Raw genomic sequence first — 26,909 nt, 5'->3', positions numbered from 1 at the left:
ATATCAATGGCAGAATCTTGCTGTTCAATATATCTTATCGCACTTTTTTTCCTTCTGAATGACTTATTCTTTTGTCATCTTTATCTCCGCTCATAGCTTCTGGGTTCTTTGATTCTTCATCTTCCGCCATTTCTCTTTGACTAACTGCTTCGATAATTTCATCTGTTAACATTTCATTCTCTAGAATGTTATAGTCTACAAGCCATTTATCGATGTCTCTTTCTTCTAGGTCTTTGAACTCTGATAATTGTTTGAAATCGTTAAGCAGAGACAATGTTGTCTTGGTCTGTCAGATTGCAGTTTGCAGTTACTTTTTCAACATCAGGCCATAGTTTTCTCCACAAACCTTGATGACAGCATTTCCTCAAAAGCAGATGCCAACATGTAAATCATATCCTTGATGTTAATTTACTTAAGGGCCTTAGTGAGTTCCATTTTTTTCACTGGCAGTCTTATCAAGAATTTCTGAAAGTTTTCTTCTGTAACACCTTTTCAGACTAACTATCACACCTTGATCCATAGATTGCACCAAAGATGTAATGATATAAAAAGACCGCCTTGATAGGTCGATGGGATGCGTTGGAGCGTTGTCAAGGACAAGAACAGCCTTGAGTGGTAATTTCAAATGCATCAAATGTGCCTTAACTTTTAGAACAAATTCAGTTGAAAACCATTCTTCAAATAGTAAAGAATCCATCCAAGCTGACCTCTGGGCTTTGCAGTAAACTGACAGAGCATTGAAATTTACATTTTTAAATGCTCTTGGTTTGGCTGACTTTCCTACAATGAAAAGGGGCAGTTTGTGACTCCCAGCAGCATTTGTACAAAAGGCCACAGTGATTCTCTGTTTATTCATTTGAAGCCTGTAGTGAATGTTTCTTGTGGTGCTGCTAGCATTTTCGTCGGAAGAAGCTTAAAATTTATGCCTGTTTCATCCAAATTGTAGACTTGTTCAGGAGTGAGATTTTCCTTCTGTATAACGTCTAAAAATTTTTGGGAAAATTCACTTGCAGCATTTTGATTTGCTGACAATTTCTCACTGCAAACACCTAGACAATGAATTCCGTGGTGCTTTTTCCATCATGAAAACCATCCCTCACTGGCTAAGAATTCTTCTCCACTGTTGACTTTCTTGTGCAAGTGTCTTTTCCTTCAAAACCAGCCTGCTAAGAGGTGTTCCTCTTTGTTCTTGCATGAACTGTATCCAAATGAAGTCGCTGATGATGCATTATGCATCATCAACGACTTCATTTTTTGGCTTCTTCATGGTGCACCTGTCTTAGAGCACTTTTTCTGATTTTATTTTTGTACTGAAGTGTTGCAGGGATTTCCAGTTTCTTCGCCAATCATTCACCATACTTTTTCTGACACTCAGTTCGTTACATATCCGTTTAACAGGTTCTCCATTATCAATACTTTCCAACACTCTTAGTTTTGTTTCAATAGTTAACACATTCCCTTTACGCTTGTTGGTGCTTATTTCAAGTTAACATAATTTAAAAAACAAAAATTGACGAAGAACATATGAACACACGGAGTGACTGCAATCCAAATGGCACAGATAACAAAGGCTAACTGAAGTGAAAAAAGTTAGAGGATCATTACAGTGCCCATGACACTGGAAATCTGATTCCCTGAAAAATCTTGACAAAAATATGGCTGGTTAAAACAGAGGCCGGTTAAAGCGAGACCGGACAAGAGACTCCCTCTTATCCGGTCTCGCTTTAACCCATGATTCTATTAAATCTGTACATTAAAAAAAAAAAGAAACTGCTACTAAATTTACCTATTTTATAAGCAAGAAAATTTGTAAAAAGTACAAATACATAGTATTTTATTAGAGCCATCCGCTTAGTGGACATGGATTACAAAAATATCAGAATGAAGTTGTAATTATTTTTCTATGTGCTTGTGTTGGTACCACTTTGACATTTGTTTCCAGGACCTCTATTCGAAAGAAGAGCTGACAATTATTCACATACAGCTATTCTGTGTAATCTATTATGTAGCACAGAGTGAAACGGAAAGTAAAATAAAATAAATGAAAAGTTTAATGTTAAATAGTAAAACAGAATATGTTAAATACATACAATACAAAAAGCTTTTGGTTATTATGGTAACCTTCATCAGTTGAACTGAAAGTTTATGAATGTAGAACTTAAGAGCATGTAGTCATCCCCAGAGATTTAGGCGACCGACTCTTAGACCACCTCAACTCTCTGTTGCCTTTCATAAAATTCACCATCGAGCTAGAGTCGGACAATACCCTACCATACTCAGGCACTTTGTCCGATGTGAGGGCACGCGCTTGAAGACAACTGTCTATTGCAAGCCAATGTGTGCTGGCCAATTTACCAACTACTGTTCAGCACACACCCGCGCAGCCATCTTCTTGGCACTGTGCGGACCTTTCTGACCTCGTGCCTGAACCCACTCTAGTTCTACAGATGAGAGGCACACCGATATTGCTAGGGTCAAGATGAATCTTGCGAGGTGTGGCTATCCCCAATACCCTAGATGGTATCCCACCAGTGACCTACAGGTATGTGACCACGTAGCGATCAACAGGAACATTCAAGGTAATGACTCTGCTGTGAGTGCCTTTATCCCATACTACCCAAGCCTATCACAGCAGGTTTCTAGGGTCCTGAAATCTCGTGGGATAAAGTGTGTACAGCTCTCGGGCAAGAAATTGCAATCCCTCGTCTCTAGAGTGAAAACACCGGTTCCCACCTTACTACAAAGTGGGACTAGTCTACTGCATTTCTTGCTGTGACTACACTGGTTGCTATGTCGGAGAAACTGGCAGAAGGCTCAGCAAACGTATCTCAGAACATGAAAGAGCCATCTTCTTAGCGGACACAGAACATCGGCCATTGCTGAGCACTTCTGTTCAACCCAGCACGACATTGACCCATGCCGCGATGTCATGGTTGTCGTCAGTCCCGCCATTACCGACACCGTTCCTGGTTGGAGTCATTGCACATCATGTGCTCTAATACTTTGGTCAACAGAAGCAGTAGATGTTGTGTCCACCCTATTATTGAGATAACCATCTCATGACTGACTAACATTGGCAACGTTCACATATGTTACAACCACAGGCTTCAACTTCAAACAGTTAATTGTTACATCATGCAGTTTACTGTGCATGACTGGCACTACATGCTCTTAAGTTCTACGTTCCTAAACTTTCAGTTCAACTGATGAAGATTACCATAATAACCAAACGTTTTTTGTACTGTATGTATTTAACATATTCTGTTTTACTATTTAACATTAAACCTGTCATTTTATTTTACTTTCCGTTTCGCTCTGTGCTACATAAGAGATTATACAGAATGAATCCAGAGAGCACAAGCCTCTTTACCTACATACAGCTATGCAAATTGAAGAAGATAATATATTATCTGCATATACCTGTTTTCCATGAGTTACAAAAAAAAAGTCCCAAGGAGCCTCCATAGCCAGGTGGGCAGGAGCAACAGTGCATAGCACATGCTTCTTGATTAGACCGGGGTTTGAGCCCATGACCACCAAATACGGAGGATGCAGAAAGGTCAGCGAATGACCACTGCATATCCATATCCCCATAGCAATATGGCCTTAGTTGCTAATGCTCCTAAGAACCAAATAACAAACAAAGTCCCGATGTCCTGGCGACAAGAGTAAAGCCATATTTTATGTCGCAGTAGCAGTTGTTGAGTTCACCAGCATTATTTTATTTATATTTTTTAAATTCATTTACTTTGCCGACCGGGCTAGCCGAGTGGGTAAAGTACCTGCCCGGCAACCCAAAGGTCGCGGGTTCGATTCCCGCCTCGGGCTTGGATCAAAGTACTGCAAAAACCTTGGGAGGTGCAATATGGCCACAGAAGCCGATGCGCCAACAACTACCAAATCAAAATCAATCATTTACTTATTTATCTTGGTTAGATTTCCGTGCAATCGTTTTACCTGCCTCAGCATCTCCATTCTAAATTCTTTCATTTTATTCTAGGTTTGTAATTTTTATTCTGGCAGTGAAGTTTGGGTGTCCCACTCAGAAAGCTATTGTGCTCCCCCCCCCACCCCAATGTTCCATCTTTTACACATGGCCCCTTAGAAATACGGTGTAGCATCCTGGTGCCATATGGCCCATGGTGAGAACCACAGCTTTAAATAATAAGTTTGTTTTATTATATAAAATAAACTTTAGTTGGGTCTTTATTGCTGTATCAGAGCAAGTTTACACTGCCAGGCAATGAGACAATTTAGTCCTTCCAGATCTGCAGGAAAAATGGATAATCACACGTTTCATTGATCCACAAATTATTTTTTCTCATGCACTTCCATTTGGGTTATTTATTTCAATAATTGAACCAGAAAAATGAAACAACAGAATCCAATTAGAACTTTCTTGCAAACGATCAGTTGATAGCCTTATTAGCTGATCCATATGTTTTCTAGAGCATTATCATTAGGTTTGGAGCATCGGTCTAGCTAATTGACAGCTTGCAAAAACCAGTTAAAAGGGGCCTCCGTAGCCAGGTGGGCAGGAGCAGCAGTACGTAGCACACACTTCTTGATTAGACCGGGGTTTGAGCCCGTGACCACCAAATATGGAGGATGCGGAAAGGTCAGGGAATGACCACCGCATATCCCCGGAGCAATGTGGTCTTAGTTGCTAATGCTTCTAAACCCCAAAAATAACATAATAATAACCAGTTTAAAGATGATTTTGGCAAGCAACGTTAGGTTTAACACATTTCCCCATAATAACCTCAAAAGACAACTCACTACATAATAGGAAGGAGAGAGATCAGGGCTTTGCTCTTGAGGGCAGACATGATTTTGTTTGCTTGAAGCCTTCATTAAATAAAGTAGTGATATTGCCCTGAACAATGAATCACCTACCACCTACTGTCACTACTGGTGATACAGAGGTTCAGCCCTTGCTCTGCATGTCACATTTAGATGTAATTGTATTGGTTCTCACCTGGGTGGCCCCCTTCAGCATACTAGGCATTTCCTAATCTGTGCAACCCAAATGTCAATAATTAAAATTCATTAATTCTTTTACTATCAGATTATGCTGTCAAGTAATTATAACTATAATAATGAGTAATTATAATGTGAAAATGTTCACTTTCTTGAATACGTGCACAGATTCATTTTTGATGACACTTTTTGTAATTTTGAACATCTCGTGTTTTTTCAGTTTAATTTTACACACACACACACACACACACACACACACACACACACACACACACACACACACACACACACACACACACACACACATTGGCTTTCAGTTCCTCGAATGTGTGGAATTATTTTTACACACTTTGTCTTTTAACAAACCCCACAAATAATATCTAAAACCATTAAATCTGGGGATCTTGAGGGCCACAAATTTTTAGAAATAAGATGATCACTAAAAAAAAAAAGTCTCAGTGTTACTACTGTTTTATTGGATGCATGATATCTTTCCAAAACCAACAATAACATTCATCATTGTAAGTAAAACTTCATATTTTCTTGTGTCATAACCCTAAATCTTTCTTTTCTGAACCAACTTTAATTCTCTGTCCACTAGTCTTGTATATGTCCACTAGTCTGTATATGGTGACTATTGTCTGGGAAACAGGGAACATGCTATGCAAAAAAGATAGGTAGAACAGGACCAGGGTATGTCTGCCAGGGGCAAAGGTTGATGACGTTGTAGAGCGGATATCATCTTTTAAGGGCACAAAAGGTGATATTGTTGTACACATTGGCACTAATGATATTAAGAGTAGGGGACAGGCAAAATTACTTAACAAGTACAGGTCACTGTTGAAAAAAAAGAGTGAATTAGGGTTGAATTTGAAAGTGTCTGCAATTCTGCCCAGACATGATAGGAGTATATGATGAGAGCCTTATCGATCAGTTCGTCCCTGGAAAGATTGTGCAAGGCTCAAGGGGGTAGAATTTTTTTCAGCCTGATCTGAACTTTTTAACAGGAGAGACTGCTTATACAGGGATGGGATAAACTTAAATAGAAAGGGTGCAAGAATATTTGCTAATGCTATTGAGACAGTGTTAGGTGAGTTGGAAAACTGCTAGCTTGGGGGGATACAAGGACTAATAGATTAACAGTAGCCACTGGCAGAGGTGAAAGTGATTCTTGCATTGCTATTATTGGAATGAGCAGCAGCCTGGAAAACAAGATGCAGGGTATTTCAGAGACTGCTGGGAGCCATTGCGGTACAAGTAAACACATGGGTTGTGTTAGGGTAGCTAAGAATAGGAACAGGTGCAAGTATACATTGAGGTATAGGTCAAAACATCAAAGGCAGATATTGTTGGGCTATCAGAAACGTGGTGTCACACAGATATAAGGAATGCAGAACTGGAATTTGGGGAGTACGATGTGTATAGGAAGGGAGGTTGCTATTAGTTAAGAAACACAAAATCCAAGGAAGTGAAGCCAGTCGACATCGCTAGATCAAAATTGAGAGTAGGAGTATGTTATAGGCCTAATGAGTATGTACAGTACAGTATGAAAATGTACAGGGAAATAGAGGGCCAGTAAATCAGAGAGTCTTATGGGGGATTTTAATTTCCCAGATATTGACTGAAATTTGTGAGTTGGTCACTCACACACTAGCAAGGATTTTGTAGATTTATTGGATGATTGTTTTCTACATCAGCATGTTCGGGAGGCAACTAGAAGGAGTAATACCCTTGATCTGATTATTAGTAGTGATTCTTCATGCATTAGGAATCTGCAGATAAAGGTACCACTAGATGGCAGTGATCACAGTGTGCTGAAGTTGGATTTACTCAAAGAGGTAACTACTATCAGGGGTAAAGGGAAGGGTTTTTGCTTTCTTAAAGGCGACTACGGTGGTCTTAGACAGAATTTAAATTTTTTACGGTGGGACCAACAGATGATGTTACCAACAGCAAATTCAAAATGGGAAGCATTCAAAGAATTAATCTTGGAAGCTGCTAGGCTTTACATACCAACTAAGAAATATTGTTGAAGGTTTAAGCCTAAATGGATGTCAGATGAACTAATGAGACATATGTCAGAGAAGAAAAATGCATGGGATACATATAAATTAATGGGTGACATGGAAGCTTATGATAGATATAAGCTGGTCTGTAACCAAGTCATAAAGGAGATTAGGCAGATTATGAGAAATATATGGCAAAGGAGCACCTCCGTAGCCGAGTGGGCAGGAGCGGGAGTGCAGTAGCACACGCTCTTTGAGTAGACCCGGGTTCAAGCCCCTGACTGCTGAATACGGTCGATCTGCCAACCCGCACTGGACCAGCGTGGCAGATTATGGTCCATTTTCCCTCAGCATGAATTGTTGAGGAGGCTTCCATCCTGCAGTGGGTTGATAATGGCTGCACTTTACTTTTTTTTTTTATGGCAAAGAATGCAAAGAAAAACAGCAAAGAGTTCTTTACCTATGTAAACTCTAGAAGGAAAGGGATCAATCAGATTAGTCCACTGGATATTGATGGTTTAACTGTTGATGATCCTGCTCAGGTGGCTAACAAACTAAATGAGTATTTTGCATCTACATTCACCCATGTGGAGTTATTCAGGGAGGGGGAATGCCAGAGGTGAGTTTGTAATAACTGAGAGGAAAGTGGAGGAGAAATTGTTGAAGATAAACATAAAAAAGGCACCCGGGGTGGATGGGATCTATCAGTTATATTAAAGGAAGCAGTGAAGGAAGTAAGCAAACTCTTAGCCATAATTATGAGAGCTTCTTTGGACTCAGGGGAGGTACCCATGGACTGGAGATGTGCAAATGTGACCCCAATTCACAAAGGAGGATCAACGAGTGAAACAACTAATTATAAACCTGTTAGTTTAACTTCTATTCCAGGAAAATTAATGGAGGCACTGGTTAAAGAAGCACTGCAGGATCATGTAGACAAGACTTCAGTTTTAGCTCAGACACAGCATGGTTTTGTTAAGGGAAAGTCTTGCCTGACCAATTTGATTGGATACTATGATGTGGTCACAAAGAAACTGGATGCAGGGAATAACTTTGATATCATATATTTGGATCTTAGAAAGGTTTTTGATTCTGTTGCACATGGAAGACTGCTGAGCAAATTGCAGCTGTGTGGCATTGGAAGCAAATTGCTGCTATGGATAAAGGGATGGTTGAGTAGGAGAAGACAGAGTGGTAATCAGTGGACAGCACTCATCTTGGACTAATATTATTAGTGGAGTCCCTCATGGTTCAGTGTTGGGTCCATTGTTGTTTTCTGTATTTATAAATGATATTGATGATGGTATATCAAGCTTAATTTCAAAGTTTGCAAATGGTACAATGGTTGGCAGGGTTGTTAAGGACACTAATGACAGTACGCTGCTGCAACAGGACCTAGAAAATTTGAGCAGATGACCTGAGAGGTGGCAAATGAAAGTTAACATTGATAAATATAAAGTACTTTGTATGAGAAGCAGGAACCCCAGAGTGACTTATCAACTCTGTGGTATTACAGTAGTAGAGACAGTAGTAGAGAACGAAAAGGACCTGGGGGTAATTGTGCAGGCAGATATGAAGTTTTCTGAGCAGTGCAGATGGTCTGCAAGAGTAGCTCATGGTGTTTTGTCAATAATATACAGGAATTTTTCTAGCAGGAATAAGGAGGTGATTATCCCCTTGTATAAGGCAATGGTCAGGCCACACCTTGAGTGCTGTATACAGGTCTGGAGGCCTCATTTTACGAAGGATGTAGAGCTGTTGGAACAAGTACAGAGAAGGGCAACATAGTGAATGGAACAAAGGATTGCTTTTACGAAGAAAGGATTAAGTTTTGCAAATTACCATGTCTGGAGAGTAGGCACCTGAGAGGTTGTTGTTGTTATTTGGTTTTTAGGAGCATTAGCAACTAAGGCCATATTGCTCCGGTGATATGCGGTGGTCATATTTGGTGGTCACGGGCTCGAACCCTAGTCTGATCAAGAAGCGTGTGCTACACACTGCTGCTCCTGCCCACCTGGCTACGGAGGCACCTGCACCCACGAGGTGATCTGATTGAGGTATATAAAGCCTGAATGGTTTGAGCATGCTCTGTAATGATGGGATTCTTGCTCAGAATAATCACCTGAGAGGGCATAAATTCAAATTGAGCAAAGACAGATGTAGGATCGATGTGTGGAAGTTTGCCTTTAGCTAGTGGGTAGTTTGTTGGTGGAACAGACTTCCATCCTTTGTTGAGGAAGTTCATAGCCTAAATAAATTTAAGGCTGAGCTGGATAGGCATTTTGAAAGAATGGAGGAGTGAAATGGGAACGTATTTTTATTTTTTTGCTGATGCTGCATAAGCTTTCTTTCTTGCCTCATAGGTCTCTGCTAATGCTAATATCACCCATGGATTTCTTTTTCCCCAACTGCAAAATGTTGGTAGGATTACACTGCAGTTGCAACTTTTCAGATCATATTTGTTACCACTCTCAAATCATTCTGAAGAATAAGTAGTAGTAGTAGTAATCGAGGCATGTGATGTAAGAAATCGATTCCCTCTAAACGTTTGCCCAGTTCCTCCTTGAATTTATATAAGCTATCAACTTCCTCAATGACAGATGGAAGTTTGTTCCAGCAATCAACTACCCCCCTGGCTAATTTCCACACATCTATAACTGTCTTTCTTCAATTTGAATTTATGCTCCCTCAGGTTTGTGAGCTGAGCAAGAGGAAGAATCCTATCAGAATTGAGCCTGCTCAACCCATTCAAGACCTTGTCCCCAATCAGATCACCTTGCAGGTGCCCAGTCTCCACATGTTGCAATTTGCAGAACTGAAGCCTTTCTTGGTAAGACCACCCTTTCATTTCCCTCACCAGTCTTGTTGCCTCTTTGTACTTGCTCAAGCAACTCTACATCCTTCCTAAATTGAGGCCTCCAGACCTGTATGCAGTACTCAAGGTGTGGCCTGACCATTGCCTTATACAAAGGGATAATCACTTCCTTTTCCCTACTAGCAAAATTCTTGTATATCATTGAAAATATCCTATGACCTGCTCTGGCAGCCTGTCTGCACTGCTCAGAAAATTTCATATCTGACTACACAATTACTCCAGTTCTTTTTCATTTTTAAAACATCTGACTGGATTTCTGACCAAATCCAGTCAGATGTTTTAAATGCTCGAGGTTTGGACACTTACAGAAAGTATGTTGAGGGGAAGTAATATGTGCCTCCTGTGGATCCAAAGAACACACCCGTGCCAAATGCTCTGCTCAATCTTTACAATGTCCAAACTGCAAAGGTAACCATTCTGCCTATTCAAAAATTTGTGATGTATGGAAAGGGAGAAAAAGATTCTGAAATACAAAACAGAGCACAAAGTTCTTTACACAGATGCAAAAAAAAAGCAAATATCATCCCTTACAACTGCATGCACATATGCAGAAACTCTGAAACAGCAGAGACAAAAGACAGCTGCAGACTGGGCATACACAGTACTAACTGCAACACACACCATGAGGATACAAAAGTAATGCTTCCTAATTTTTTGTTTTCAAACGTGGTGTCGTAGATCATTTCACGTGTCGCTGAGTGGTCACTAAAGGTGTCTAGTTTCACCATACTAAGTGGTGCTATGATCAGTCTCATGAGTGCAGCACACAGGTAGTTTAAAATGGTGGATGTTACATATATATGTATCAAGCAAAGAGTGGTGAGTGAATTTCTTACCAAGGAAGAAGTGATCCCTATCAAAATCCATATGTGTCTAAAAAATGTTTATGGTGATAATACTGTAGATGTGAGTACAGTTAGACGTTGGATAAGACTTTAAGAGTGGGGAAAGTGATATTGTTGACAAGCTCTGAAGCTGCTGACCAGTAATGTCAGTGACAACAGATAAGAGCTGGATTGCCACATCACAATACACGAATTGTGCAATGCAGTATGTATAGAGAAACTTGCTGTGATAACACAAAGGAACTAGGCTACAACAAGGTTTGTGCCTGGTGGGTCCCTAAAATGCTGAGACATGAGCACAAAGATGCCCAGAAAGTCATCTGTACGGAACTTCTTCAGCACTATTAGCATTAGCAGAAGCATTTGATGCAAGAAAGCAAGCTTATGCAGCATCAGCCAAAAAAAAATTAAAATAAATAAAATAAAAATAAATAAATAAATAAATAAAAAATAACCACTTCAACTTCACCCCTCTGTTCATTCGAAATACCTGTCCAGCTGAGCCTTAAACTTATTTAGGCTATCAACTTCCACGACAAGGGATGGAAGTCTGTTCCCCCAACCAACCACCCGCTAGCTAAAGGCAAATTTCCTCATGTCTATCCTACATCTGTCTTTCCTCAATTTGAATTTATGCCCTCTCAGGTGATTATTCTGAGCAAGAGGAAGAATCCCATCAGCATTGAGCATGCTCAAACCATTCAAGGCTTTATACACCTCAATCAAATCACCTCGCTGGTGCCTAGTCTCCAGACACTGTAATTTGCAAAACTTAAGCCTTTCTTCTTAAGAGCACCCCTTTGTTCCATTCACCAATCTTGTTGCCCTTCTCTGTACTCGTTCCAGCATCCCTACATCCTTCTTGAAATGAGGCCTCCGGACCTGTATACAGTACTCTTGGTGTGGCCTGACCATTGCCTTATGCAAGGGAATAATCACCTCCTTATCCCTGCTAGAAAAATTCCTATATTAGAGTGAAGGAGAGGTTTTTCTTTCACACATAGTTACAGGTGACAAAACCTGGTTTCATCATTATGACCCTGAAAAGAAGCAACAGTCGATGGAGTGGCACCGTTAAAATTCGCTGCGCAAGAAGTTCAGAAGACAGCCTTCTGTCGGTAAAGTCATGGTGATAGTGTTTTGGGACAAAAACACTATCACCATGCTTGTGGGGTCATGCTTGTGGACTCCTTGGATCATGGCACCACAATCAACAGATCGATGTGTGGAAACATTGAAAAAGTTGAAAGCTTGTAGCTGTAGAGATCGGTCTTGGCCTGACAAACCTTAATGAGGTTCTTCTCAGTGACAATGCATGATCCCACACTAGTCTGCGCACGATGGAGGCCCATTGCAAAACTGGGATGCACTGTTCTTCCTCACCCCTCTCAAAGCCTGGATCTTGCACCTGCTGAAGGATGCACCATTTTAGGGACAATGACCAGTGTTTGCAAAGCCCTCCAGAACAAGAGTATGGACTTTTACAGGATTGGAATACAGTGTCTGACTCAGAGATGGTGGAAGTGCATAGAAAATGGTGACATTGTGGAAAATAACATTGTGTTTATTAATGATTGAGAATTAATTGATGTAAAAGGCATAGTTGTAGGAATTAAATTTTCTAAGGAAAAAAAAATAGAAGGCATTACTTTCATTCCGCTCCTCGTACCTCAGCAAAGTCAACCTCTAATTAAGCCATTGATACTCTGATCTCAAGTCTGCCAGATCTGACTCCTACATCATAATCAATCACAATGTCTAAGGTGAAGGACCAAATGGCCAGAAAAAATGTCTTGCTAATAATATGGAGATGAAATCCTCATAATACATTGAGGACAAAATGGATAGTTGCCCTTTCTTCCCTAAAATAGAGAGAATAAACAGATAGCCTCTCAGAAACAAGCAGACAAATTCAAAAACTAAATAATGTATACAGTAATACAATTGAACTGTGTAGGTTTTCACAGCAACATTTATGACTTGCTTAATAAGCATAATCCTGCAGGGCATATGACTTCAGGAAACAAACTTAACCCCACAAATAAATGTATCATTAAAACCCTGTGGAATATATAGACAAGCCCAATCCCCCTCAACTAGTTCTCATGGTGGAGTGGCCATTCTATTTGATTCCAGAGTCCATTGTAAACTCATCCACTTACAAATGTCCTTAGAAGCAGTAGCCATACAAATCTCAATCCAGTTTACACTTACTCTAATTTCATTATATCTTCCTCCAAGTCGGCACAACACGTACAAAGACCTTAAATTTGGTAGCTCAACTACCACCTCATTTATGTATTATGGGTGATGTTAACGGACATCGTCCTTGTGGAAATCCCCCCAGTTAGATTTAAAAAAAAAAAAAAAAAAAAAAAAGTCAACTGATTGAAAATTATTAATGAGCAAAACCTTCTGCTCTTGAACACCAGTGCTGTCTTATATTCATTTGCCCACAGGAATGGCGTCATCTGTTGACATCTCAGTATGCTCACCAGTCTTATACTGCTCATTAAATGGACAAATGATCCTCTTAACAATAACCACTTCCTTGTCATCTCCCACCATGCGATAAAAAGATGACCGGAAGAAATATACAATTTTTGCCACAGTAGATGAACACGTCATCTCTTCTCAGTCAGTAGACACTTCCGTAGTGCATATCTCAAACCAAATGATAGCGCAACCAAAGCTTTAATGCCTCAGACATCTGGGAAAACCAAAAATCATGCCACAAACTGGTGGAACAATGAAAATAATATTGCCATAAAATTAAAAAACAAAGATTGAAAACTCTTAAAAAATATCCTACCACTAAAAATCTTATAAATTATAAAAAAGCAAGAGCTAAAGCAAGATATAATCAGCATAAAAGTAAAAGGGGATCCTGGGCCTGTTTCACATCCATAATTAATGGAAATACTGACCATTGGATAATGCAGAGTAAAATCCAATGACTTGATGGCAGATTTCTCAGAACTCCAATAATAAACTGGAAGGGACAAAATGTAACTGAATGTGATGAAATTACACATAGCCATTATGGAAAAATACAAAATGAATTTCAGTGCCACTCAAGAACTGCCATATAATCAGCCTTTCACTATAGAGGAACTAGCATTAGCATTAGTAGAGGCATATGATGCAAGAAAGCAAGCTTATTTAGCATCAGCCAAAAAAAAAAAAAAAAAAAAAACCCACTCCCATTTCACCCCTCCGTTCGTTCGAAATACCTGTCCAGTTGAGCTTTAAATTTGTTTAGGCTATCAACTTCAACAACAAGTGATGGAAGTCGGTTCCACCAACCAACCAACCACCCGCTGGCCAAAGGCAAATTTCCACACATCTATCTGACATCCGTCCTTCCTCAATTTGAATTTATGCCCTCTGAGGTGATTATTCTGAGCAAGATGAAGAATCCCATTGGCATTGAGCATGCTCAAACCATTCAAAGCCTTATACACTTCTATCAGATCACCTCGCCGGTGCCTAGTCTCCAGACTCTGTAATTTGCAAGACTTAAGCCTTTCTTCGTAAGAGCAACCCTTTGTTCCATTCACTAATCTTGTTGCCCTTCTCTGTACCCGTTCCAGCAGCTCTACATCCTTCTTGAAATGAGGCCTCCAGACCTGTATACAGTACTCAAGATGTGGCCTAACCATTGCCTTATACATGGGAATATTCACCTCCTTATCCCTGCTAGAAAAATTCCTGTATATCATTGACAAGACACCATGAGCTACTCTTGCAGCTCGTCTGCACTGCTCAGAGAACTTCATATCTGCCTGCACAATTACCCCCAGGTCCTTTTCATTCTCCACCACTGTCAGTGTAGTACTGCAGAGTTGATACGTTGCTCTGGGGTTACTGTTTCCCATATGTAGTACTTTACATTTGTCAATGTTAAACTTCATTTGCCACCTCTCAGCCCATCTGTTCAACCTTTCCAGATCCTGTTGCAGCAGCATAGCGTCAGTAGTGTCCTTAACAACCCTGCCAACCTTTGTATCATCTGCAAACTTGGACATTAAACTTGATATCCCATCGTCAATATCATTCATAAACACCGAAAACAACAACGGACCCAACACTGAACCCTCAGGAACTCCACTAATAACATTAGTCCACGTTGAGCAGTGTCCATTGATTACCACTCTCTGTCTTCTGCCACTCAACCATCCCCTTATCCATAGCAGCAGTTTGCCTCCAATGCCACACTGCTCCAATTTGTGCAGCAGCCTTCCATGTGCAACAGTATCAAAAGCCTTTCTAAGATCCAAATATATAATATCCAAGTTATTCCCTGCATCCAGTTCTTTTGTGACTACATCATAGTATCCAATCAAATTGGTCAGGCAAGACCTGCCCTTAACAAAACCAAACCATGCTGCGTCTGAGCTATAACTCTATAACTGAGCTATAATTTAGCCAGAACTAAAAGAAGTTCTGGCTAAATCAGGAAACAGTGCTGCACGTCCTGATGGAGTTTGTTACAAAATGATCAAGCAACTTCAGTGAAAAAGCACTGCATAATCTACTACTCTTATATATTTGAATTTATATGGAAAACTGTTACCCCAAACTCTTGGAGACATTACATAATAATTGCCTTTCCCAAACCAGGGAAAGATCATACAAATCCAGCATATTATTGTCCAACAGCCCTTACAAGCTGCATAGGAAAAAGTCCCTACAAGCTGCATTTGTATCAAATAGAATTTTACACAAATGCCTTACCTTTCAACCACCTTTTGTGACCATAAAAGATGATATCTGCTCTACAACATCATCAACTGTTACTCTTGGCAGACTCATCTGGTCCTATTCCACCTGTCCTTTTTGTACAATGTTTCCTGATTCCCAGGCAATAGATTCTCTGACAACTACCCCCTGTGGGACCAGTGCTATTGTTGTTATTATTGGGTTTAAAGACACAAGGACACTGAGGCCAAATTGTGTCTATTCGTCGTTTAATTGCATGACCCTATCTTTATATTTGTTAAATTATATACTTTTGTATAGGCCAATACATTTTAAGTATATTAAAAGTTCTTCAATATTTGCATCGTTTCTTAGGATATGCGATAAATCATGTGATACGTTAAGCCTGGAAACTGATTGAAAAGTGTTTGTCCAGATGGTTGAATGCAAGGGTCAATCAAGCAGAAAATGGCGAACTGTAAGCCGACTGTTACAGGATGAGCACTGAGGTGGGCTTTTTCCCAATAGCAAGTAGAGATGGGTATGATGCATATGTCCAATTCTTAGCCTTGCCAACACCACTTCCTCATGTCTGTTTGGTCTGAAGCAAGAGGGCCACAGCTTTGGTTCTTGTTTTATTTGGTAAAGTTTGCTGTTAGTATTCCTTTTCCATATCTGTAACCAGTTGTCATAACATGCTTAACGAATAACAGGCTTGTAATCAGTGGATGGAACCTGAGGATGTTGTGAGAGAGTGGGTTGAGGATGTTTAGCGGCAAAGTCTGCACTTTCATTTCCTGGAATGCCAGAATGGCCAGGGATCCAGCAAAAGCTGATTGACTGATTGGACGTGCTACAGGAAAATAGTTGGGAATGAATTTCTTTCAATGTAGAATGAGAACAGAGAAATTCTTCCTTACGGCATAGATAGCACTGAGGGAATTGTGTAAATTATTGTGGGTGAGATGCAAAGTTCAATAATCTTACTAAGTGCTAACTTGATGGCATAAAGTTCAGTAGTGAAGACACTGCATGATAAAGGTAGTGTGGCTGAAATTGTACATGAAGGAAAAACAGCTGCAGCACCTACCATACTGTCAGTTTTCGATCCGTCGGTATATATTTTACAGGCATGGGAGTTAAGAGTAGCATGAGCTGAGTGCAACTGTCTTATGTTATTGGGAGGTATGACATTCTTCCCCCACTGGAGAAAATGTGTATCATGGGAGGTGCAAACATACATACAAGGTGGAGGGACCAGTGCATTCTGCGTTTGGGATTTCTGCTGTTATCTCTGATGCTTGGGGGTAAGCTCTGGGAGTAGGGTATTGAGGTGGGTAGCTAAGAGCTTGGTGGTCCCCATTTTAATTTCTTTGAGGGCAACAAACCTGTTCCTAAATCCCTCATAAATGTCCATCAGAATGCTGAGTTTGTGCTGCTCAATTTTTTTCACACCCTTTAAAAGCATCCAATGTACACAGAAACATCTCCTTTTTCTGCGTCATATCCTGTTCCAGAGACAAATGAAAGACTTGTCTTCTGAACTATTATTATTGAAGTACTGAAATGCTTTCTGGATTTTTAATACTGTATGAAAGGTATCATATTACTCCTAAGAATAGTTATAAATGGTAATATTCTTACCTTGTCTTTTGTTGTTTATTATGTGCATGTGCAAATTTCTAACTGTAATTTAAATTTGTGTCCCCTCTCATCCCAATAATACATGTGCTACAGTTACACTATAATTATCTTGTTATTGTTACACTATAGTCATCTCATGTGTATACATTTGTTAGGTTATTCATTGCTAGTCTGAAATGCTAATGTTTAAAAGTGTACAAATAACATTATGGAGCTTTAATTGAGTGTATTGCTTTTTTGCTATGTTTTAGATTAGACTAATTTCAGTTATCTTATTATTCCAATGACAAAAATAGATAGAATTTTGTGCACTTTCTTTGAGTCAGTTCTGCTTGCAGAAATATTTCCAGAGTAGTTAAATAAAATCTCAGGTTCATTGCTAGTCTAAAGTTATGAGGTTTACAGATGTGAAAAAAAACATTTGTTGGAAAAAGTAGATGATTGATCCAGCTGATCTGAATAATGAATCTTACTTTGCATTGAATAAAGCTCTAACATATATTTTTAGATGTTTGATGAAAAATGTAGCTCATGGGTTTTTAAGGCAGGGAAGATTTAATTATTTTTGAGAACATGTAGATCACTCACTTCGATAGCATTAAAACTGGAATAAGAACATCACCCTTTACCTAACATCTTTACTGAAAGATAATTCTTTGCCAAGATAAAAGTGGTTCACCATTTTTAAAGAAAATAAAGTATAAGGAGTTTTACTTTCAGTAGCGGTGTAGAAAATCCATTTAAATCCTTTTGTCAAAGTTATTGACAATGCTTGTCTACACTTGTGCTAGAACTTATTGTTATTAGGTTTACTCTGGAACCCTTAGATAGATTTATTTGTGAGGCCTGCTCACCTTGTTTCAAATACAGTGCTCGTATACTGTATTAATAAAAAAAGTCAGAGCTACAGGTCTCAATAACTTCTACGATTTTTTAATATATTAAAAAGTAAGAGATTACCTCAATCTATTTTGTGGAATGCTTCCAGTCAATTCCCTCCCATATGTGACAAATAAAATAAGATGAAAAAAGGTGAAAAAAATGAATTAATGAATTCCCTGACTCATAGAGATATAACCAAATCCGATGCACAACGGAATTGAAACCCGAGAGCCCAACCTGACCCCGAAACACACCAAACCACCACAGCAAGACCATAAGTGCGAGAAGACATTGTGTCATAATAAATAGTTAAAAACTGCTAGTTTTAGTTAATAAATAAATAGTTAAAAACTGCTAGTTTTTAACTATTTATTATGACACAATGTCTTCTCGCACTTATGGTCTTGCTGTGGTGGTTTGGTGTGTTTCGGGGTCAGGTTGGGCTCTCGGGTTTCAATTCCGTTGTGCATCGGATTTGATTGTATCTCTATGAGTGAGGGAATTCATTAATTCATTTTTTTCCCATCTTATTTTATTCATTACATATGGGAGAAAATTGACTGGAAGCATTCCACGAAGTAGATTGAGGTAATCTCTTACTTTTTAATATACCGTATTAATGGAGAAAGAGCATTTGCTTTAACTGTTGTAAATTTTTGCATACTAAACTTTTATATTATATTATTTAATCCTCTCATTACAGGTGTTTTGTAAGTTATGTGTTTTTATGTCTAAATAGGCAAATGAATTGATAGAAACAAAACATTTCTAGATCTGTGTGAGGAAGAAAAAACTCTAATTACAGGTTTAGTTTGATAAATTTTCATTTCAAAAATATTCTGTACTGTATGCTTCAGGTAGGGATGATCGTGCAGTTTAGAACCTGTAGTTTGAATTTTTCTTCCTGTTAGACAAATGATATAGGATTATTATATTACCAGAACTAAACATTTAAAAAAATTTTTTTTTTATAACTTCCATATAACATTTATTGAATGTTGATCTCTTTATATGTGCCATTTAGAAGTTTTATATTTTGTAAGTTATCCGATCTGAATTAAATTTTATGTGAACATTTTTTAAGGAAAGTGATAGTGAAAGGGAAGAAGAAGAAGAAGAAGAAGAAGAAATTGTCACCCAGGATGAAGAGGATGTACACATTCTAGAAAGACTTCCACAAAAATCGCCATCACCTGAACTTAACAGAAGCGAAGAAGAGAAACATCATTATTTGGTAAATTATTAGATTTTAAATTTATTTGTTGATTACCGAATCCATTACATATTTAAAATAAGATAAATAGCTTCATTTGTATAAATGAATTTAGGTATGCTCAGCTGTTTGTGAGATTTGGTGGTTGTGGTTTTCCACTGCTTCCCACTCCATTTGTCTGCATAAATTGTCAATATATTCAGCTGTTGGCCTACAGTACATCCCAGTCTTGTTTTTACTTTCCTGCTACTTCATAAGAAGTTGACCTCCATGCCAGACTAACTTGATACCTCAAAAGCTTTCTTTTGTTGGATATATTTATTTGCTGTGCTTTGCAATTAAAAGCATAATAACTCTTCTTCTTTCATTTGTCTTTCTGTACAGTTTGTATTTACCACGTTCAGATTCCGAATCCACACCATCAGAATGACACTTGTTTTTCCTATTTCCCTGTTATATTAGCATTGTTTGATTTTGCTAATACTTCAAGTTCACTAAGATCTGTAAACTATATTCTTAGCATTAGTATGCAAACATGTCAGTCTGTCTTTTTATGGTCTTTGTAACATGTCTGTGTAATTGCTTATGACAGTGCTTTTCCCCAGAAATTTTGCAACTGGTTGTTCTGTTACTTCTAGCATCCTGTACTCTGCTTAATACAAAGTATCTGGACACATGCAAGTTTCACATTGTCGCTCACTTTAGTAGCATATTGGTCTTCCTTTGGCCTTCCTTATTATTATTAGTTATGGTAAATGATGCAATAAGCAAGCTTATACAGCATTAGCCAAAAAGAAAATACTACCCACCTCATTTGTCCATCCCCCCCTCTAGTAATGTGTCTAATTCTTTCTTAAATTCAAATTACCCATTTCCACACAACATCAGAAGGTTGTTTGCTCCAACGGTTGTACTTTTAATGATACATTGATGTATCTCAAGCTGCCAGTTTTTCCTTCTGCACTGGGCTCCTATAAATCCATTTCTTCTTAGGTGAAATTAAAGAGGGTAAGTTTTCTATATTATTCATTTTGATTTAGAGAAATTAGATAATTTTTATTTGTTCATAATTAAAAATGACCTCTGTCTGAAATAATTTGAGCACATCAGTCTTGCAGCCATCCTTTTTCAGTTTAATTTTGTCCCCTTGTGTGTGGGGAGGAGTAAGAATACCATCATCACTAAGTTTTCTAAATCCACTTAAAGCCTTGCATTTATTAATCAGTTCTTATCTCACAAGTGCCTAGTTTACAAGTGCTGCAGTTTGTAGAAACAAAATATGTGCTGAGTGTGCCTTTTTGATGTGAAAACATCTTTGGCAGCACCTACTAAATTTTTCGGACTGATGCAAAACCAGTTGGTAACAAAAGTGCGAGACAAATGACACAAATGAAATCACTTCCTAAACGAAGCCAACTCGGTCACTAGCATTGATTTGGTAGAGTTAGTAGTAGGCATGAGCATAACACATTACATTGTTCATAACTTCAGTTCTAGCTCTTTGATTTTAAAAATTAAAGCAGTTAATTTTTGTCAAAGATATTTTCACATAAAATAAAACACCTTTCTTGTGTACAGGGTACACGTGCGGGTTTTTTTTTTTTTTTTTTTTTTTACTTTTGACTAATCTGGTTGCTCCTCTGCAGCCTCTCCAAGAGATTCATATCTTTCTTAAAATGAGGTTTTAAGATCTATATACAGTATTCATGATGCCTAACCAGTACAATGGGTTAATCACTTAATCAATTATGGTACATACTGTCCTTCTGGGTAGACTTTTCAGCAACAAATAATAGATTGTAGCAGCTCTAACTTCCTGCTACCAGACCATATTTGGAATATTGTGTTCAAGTATGGAGACCTCATCTGAAAAAAAAAAGACATTGAGCTTCTCAAAAGGGTCCAAAGATGGACAATTCACATGGTGAGATCAGTAAAAGGATGACCACACGAGGAAAGACCCCAAATATATGGACTACTGAGCTTGAGAACCAAGCACCTCAGAAGAGACCTGATTGTAATGAGAGGGGTTAGTAAAATGAATGAACGCAGAATTTTTACTGTTGTAGAGAATTCCAGAACTCGTAGGTATAAATTCAGATTATAGGGAAAGAGGTTTAGACTAGATTGCAGGAAGGTTTCTTTTAGCTAGCAGGTTGATTGCTGGAACAGGTTGTCTTCATGGTTAGTTGAGGCTGACAGTTTGAATAAATTCAAAGGTCAACTCGATAGTTACCTATGTGAAGAGGAAAGCAAATAATTTGTATTTTCTTATCAACTCCTTTTTCTTTTTCCAACCATTGCAGCAAAAGCCTGTGGCTTCCTTGCACTGTATTACTATTATTACTATTACAATCTATCATTTGTTGCTGGAAAGCGTCATGTCCATGCACCATTTATCATATTACTCCTAAGAATAGTTATAAATGGTAATATTCTTACCTTGTCTTTTGTTGTTTATTATGTGCATGTGCAAATTTCTAACTGTAATTTAAATTTGTGTCCCCTCTCATCCCAATAATACATGTGCTACAGTTACACTATAATTATCTCGTTAGTGTTACACTATAGTCATCTCATGTGTATACATTTGTTAGGTTATTCATTGCTAGTCTGAAATGCCAATGTTTAAAAGTGTACAAATAACATTATGGAGCTTTAATTGAGTGTATTGCTTTTTGCTATAATTTTCTATAATTTTGTTATAATATTCTTTTGTAACACATAGGGGTCTGTACCAAAGAACTGCCATATTGTAGGGAGCATGGAATTGTCCAAAATGTTAATGTAGGAATTGACATGTATTGTTCCCCATACAACCGTAAAAGGTCATAGGCCATACTACAAGAAAAAGGAACACACCATAACTTACTTCTCCAAACACCATTGTTGCCACAATGTGCTCTAGCAGCAGATGTTCTCCTGTCATCTGTCACACCTGCCCATCTGATCAGATTAGTGTAGCAAGATTTGTCACTCCACAGATTTTTTGACTCCCACAGCTCTGTTTCATTGAACAAGGCAAGACAAAACTGCAGTTGACGTTTGGCTTGTGAACCACTGCTCTGCTATGAAAACCAAAGCTATGGAGCCCCGTATTATCGTGTTTTCATATGGTCCTGTACCCCTGTTTGAGACCTTCAACTTCTGGTTGAAGTTTTGCAGAGGTGCACAAGGTTGTCAAGCTACCCTTCTGGGTAGCTTGACAACCAGGTCACACGGAGTGAGCTTCTGTGGTTTTCCGGTGCATTACTGAACATCATTAACTGTACCATCACTTCCATTTCATGATAACATCACCAGCTGTTATTTGGATGGGTCTATACTGTCAGCAATTGCACTAATTGGCAAGCCATCAATGTGATATCTGACAATATTAACCCCCCCCCCCCACCAAATCAACTAGCTTGGCTACTTTTATGCCTTACATACCAGTCTGAGTCATGCTCATCAGAAAAGAAAACTCCTCCAGTGGACTATGAAAAGCTAGATAATTTTTGAAAGGTAATATGCAACTGTTTAGTAGTTCCCCATTACATTTTCATTATTCCATAGTACTATAGAGAGTTTGAACTCTCTGAGTCATGGTGTTAAGTACCCACAGCAGACTCTGAACTTCTTATTTTGCAAGTTATTGCACAGCCTAATAGGACAAAATTAGTATTACAAGAATTGAATCTACATAATGCTTATAGCTGCGATAAAATTTTAGTCTGGATATCCCCTCAGTCTAACAGTTTTTCAAATAGTTACCAGTGCTTCAATAGTGTAAGCAAATATTCTTGCACCTCTTCTGTCAAAACAAATGCAGTCCATGCTGAGAAAATTAATTCACTAACTCCTTCCCAGGCTGGAATTGATTGAAAAAGTTCTGGCCTTAAATTCTCTATTTTATCTGGTAAATCTTCACACACTCTCATTCGAACAAGTAGATGCAAATGTGCTGAATAGTTATCAAGTGATATGGGGTGGGGGGGAGAAAAACCACAGGTGGCTTTTTCTTAATATTACCTGATAACTATGAAGTAAGACCTCAGATTGTTTGATATTGCACAGCCTAATCACTTTATTAGGAGCATGGTAGTCTGGGTTATATGCAAAAAAAAAAAAAAAAACCATAGTGATTGTGATGTGTGCAGGGAATGCTGTAAAGCCACGTGACCCAGTGAATGCAAAAATCAGTTCACTGACCATGAAGAATGGGTAGGATTTCACAGACTTCCAATGTGATATGATTGTTGATGCAGCAGATGCTACAGCATAGAGGATGGCTACACCTTTTGAGTGTTTAAAGATGAGTGTTTCAAGCTTTTAGCAAAGGAAAACACTCGTGAACAGGTGCAGCTACTGCAAAAAATATAATGTGATGAATTGATGTATTCAGCAAACTGACATCAGTTATCAAGTGTAAATATTGCCAAATGGTGGAACAATTTAAGCTCTGCATTTAGTGCAGAAATGTATGGCATCAGTATCTGTACCATGCAAAGACTCATACAAAGAATGCCCTACCTGAGTAGGAGACCTTAGAAGCTACTGATTTAAAGGTGACCCAGAAATCACAGATCTGTTGGGGTCAGGAACATGATGGATGCAAGAGATGCATGGCTTGCAAGATGAGCATTGAGCTTCTTGAGACACCTGAATCATTTTGTTTACTGACAGTACAGGCTGCTGTTGGGGGGGGGGGAATTAATGATATGGTACATATACTACAAATGTCAATGCAAATATGAACACTATTGAATTTCATGTAGGGAAATAGTGGCTGTACTGGCAATGTTACATGTTAACACTATAGACAATTAATTTCAAGATGACAGTGCACCCATCCACTACTCCACCAGATGTATGAAAAGAATGGTTTGAAGAATACCTGGAACAGTATTCTTAGTATCACTTCTCAACACCTTGTTGACTATGCCACATCATAGTCAACAAGGTGACTATGCCACATCATAAAAATAGTTTTCTGTAATTGTTTGTTAGCCCTGTATATGTATATATGAGGGGGGGTATTAAAAGGTTCATACCTTTGCCTAGAAATAATAGCCCTAGAAAGGTGAAACTTCACAGGAACTTTAATCCTTTTCTATGTACTCTCCATGTGTAGTAACACATTTCTCCCATCTATGGATCAGTTGTTTAATGCCTTGATCATAGAAGTCTGCACTTTTTTTTTACCTGAAACCACGATTCTACTTCGTTGATGACTTCCTGAGACGAATCAAAGTGGCATCCATGCAATGGTTTCTTCATTTCTCAAAACAAGAAGGTCAGGAGAATAGGGTGGGTACTGCAATACAGTAATACCCCGAAGTTACGCGATAGGTGGGTCCGACGAAAATCGCTTACGTCAAATTCGCGTAAGTCGGGGTACAACTTTTCATATAAATACATATAAATTTTGTTAATTGGGACCAAGGACTAACAAAAACACTAGTTTAGAAGAAAAATATTAATAAAATTGCAGTTCTTTATACATATTAATACAATATATGTATTAAAAAAATAAATGACGTACGTAAAAAAGTTATTTCGATGTCGATGGCCTCATAAAATCTAACAAATTCGTCTGACGACACAGCACCTTCTTTTATTCACGCAGAATTTCTTCGTAGCAAGCTAATAATTTTTTTATTCCTTGCTTTGTAGCTATAACGCATTCTTCGTTGGAGTCTGTTTTCTAAAATTTTAAAGCCCTTTACAATTGAGCCCTTTTCAATTTTCAACCTGTCAAGTTTGCAATTGTCGTGCTTTTCGCCGTTGCTTCATTTAGGCCTGTAGCATGTTCAATGTCACATGGTCTTTCATTTCGCTCAAAGCGTTTCACAATTTCATATTTTTTTCTATCAACATAGGCGGACTGGCCATAAGCCTTACCGGGGAAACCCCGGTGGGCCGGTGTGATTTTGGCCATAAACCATAGTATGAGGCCACTTTAAATTTTCCCGGGTAAGAATTTTTGATCCAGTCCACCTCTGTTTATCTATAATTCCTTTTCTTTTTCTCTCTGAATCTGCAGTGTCTTCACCAGGACGCTTCCTTTTCACACCTTTTAAGTATTTTACTCATTTTTAGGGAATAAAGCACAATTACAAAAGAGGAGGCACGCCTGATATGCATAAACAAAGCTGCGCGCGTGTAGCAACTGAATAAACAACACCATAAATGCAGAGATACACTATTAACAGCTCACATTTCTAAGGGTTACTGCCATAAAACAATAAAAATCCAGTTGCGTTTCTGCTAGTGAAATCTGTTATAAACTGGTAGTAAACTTGATCTAATTGCATACCGATAGCTGGAATTGTGTTGTTTTTTACGTTATTATGGCGAAATGTTTTTCCCCTTCACTGATATAAAAAACATAAATACATTTTCTGAATCTTCTCTTCATTCCTATCGTGTTGCATTCGGTTGGGGTGATTCTGCATTCGACTGCCATTTCTTGTAAATACAAAGGTGAATCGTGCATAAGCCAATTTGGTTCATGTTATATTATAAGATATTGTTACCGTATTTATAAATAGTGTATGATCGAATTCGTGTAGTGTAAATACGTGTTATACGAGAACTGACTGTATACGGCTCGACCGACGCGATCCATTTCTCTCGTGAAAACGATGTAATTTCCGACAAAAGTTGAGCACGAATTCGAACGCACACATATAAATAAGACAGTTGGAATACAAATTGTTGTATATGTGTGCAGTTCATGCGCAGCAAAGTTGAATTTTGTTCATCTTTCGCTCTCATTCTCCGCCGTCACACCGTATATCGATAACATATGAAAAACGACCTTGAAGACAGTGGGCGGCAGTGTTGCCAAACGAAAAAATCAAGAACTGCTTAACTCCGAGTTTGCGTAGGTCGGGGTAGCGTAAGTCGGGGTATTACTGTAGTTCAAAGCTGCACTTGGCAACAAAGTTGGTGATGGCAGTGGCTGTGTGAGCCAATGCATTATCTGATGGAAGGTGGACACCTTTGGTTAACATTCCATGCCATTTCGCCTTCAAAGCATCGCGTAACTTTTTCAAAAGATTTCTGCAGTATTCTCCAGTAAGTGTGGAGCCACGAGGTAGGTAATGTGTCAGAATAACCCCATTTCTGTCCCAAAACACCGACACCATCACCTTTGCAGATGGAGTGGTCTTTGCCTTTTTAGGAGGTGGGGAGGAAGTGTGCTTCCACTGCTTTGACATGTCTTTAGTCTCTGGACCATACTGGTACACTCAGCATTCATCATTTGTCACCATCCAATCAAAAATTCTCAACATCTGCATTACACAAATCTAACAGTTGGCAAGGACATTGCTTCTGCAAAGGTGTCAGCAATCTTGGAACCCATCATGCGGAGACCTTAGACATGTGCAGATGGTCATGTAAAATACTGTGGGCAGAAGACCCACAACTAATTCCCATTGCATTTGTGATGGAATGAATTGTCACATCTGTCACTCACACCAGCTGCAGAGGGTGGATGTTGATGGCCTTCCTTCTCTTGGCTCGTCAAACACGTACAGCTGCACTGGCACTCCTGTTTCCACTTTTTTACAGTGTAACAGGATGGACAATTCTGCCCTGCATATGCACGAAGTTGATCACTGCTTGTTACTCCACCTATGGTGTACAATCACCTACTGAAATGAAATTTCACATGGTAGTTATTGAATATGTAGACAACTTATATTAAAAATGGTAAAGGCGACTACGATGGACTCAGACAGTATTTAAATTCTATACAGTGGGACCAACTGATG

The 26,909-nt window shown here is 38.7% G+C and overlaps 1 protein-coding gene across 3 annotated transcripts in view; it reads left to right on the top strand.

Moving 5' to 3' along the window:
• LOC150083611 (uncharacterized) overlaps positions 1-26,909 on the top strand; it is a 344,088-nt gene that overhangs the window by 183,928 nt on the left and 133,251 nt on the right. For all 3 annotated transcript variants that reach the window (XR_016547211.1, XM_090378089.1, XM_090378088.1), the window contains exon 7: positions 19,018-19,167. Coding sequence is in view for 2 of the 3 variants with exons in the window: in XM_090378089.1 (XP_090234215.1) it covers positions 19,018-19,167 (150 nt within the window). In the remaining variant the exon portion in view is untranslated. The remainder of the gene's footprint in view (positions 1-19,017; positions 19,168-26,909) is intronic.

The sequence above is a fragment of the Mastigoproctus giganteus genome, chromosome 7 (genome assembly GCF_048544385.1).
Source record: "Mastigoproctus giganteus isolate SK-2022 chromosome 7, ASM4854438v1, whole genome shotgun sequence".
Lineage (NCBI taxonomy): Eukaryota > Metazoa > Arthropoda > Arachnida > Uropygi > Thelyphonidae > Mastigoproctus > Mastigoproctus giganteus.
Note: the sequence above shows the minus strand (reverse complement) of the source record. Positions and strands in the feature narration are given on the sequence as shown.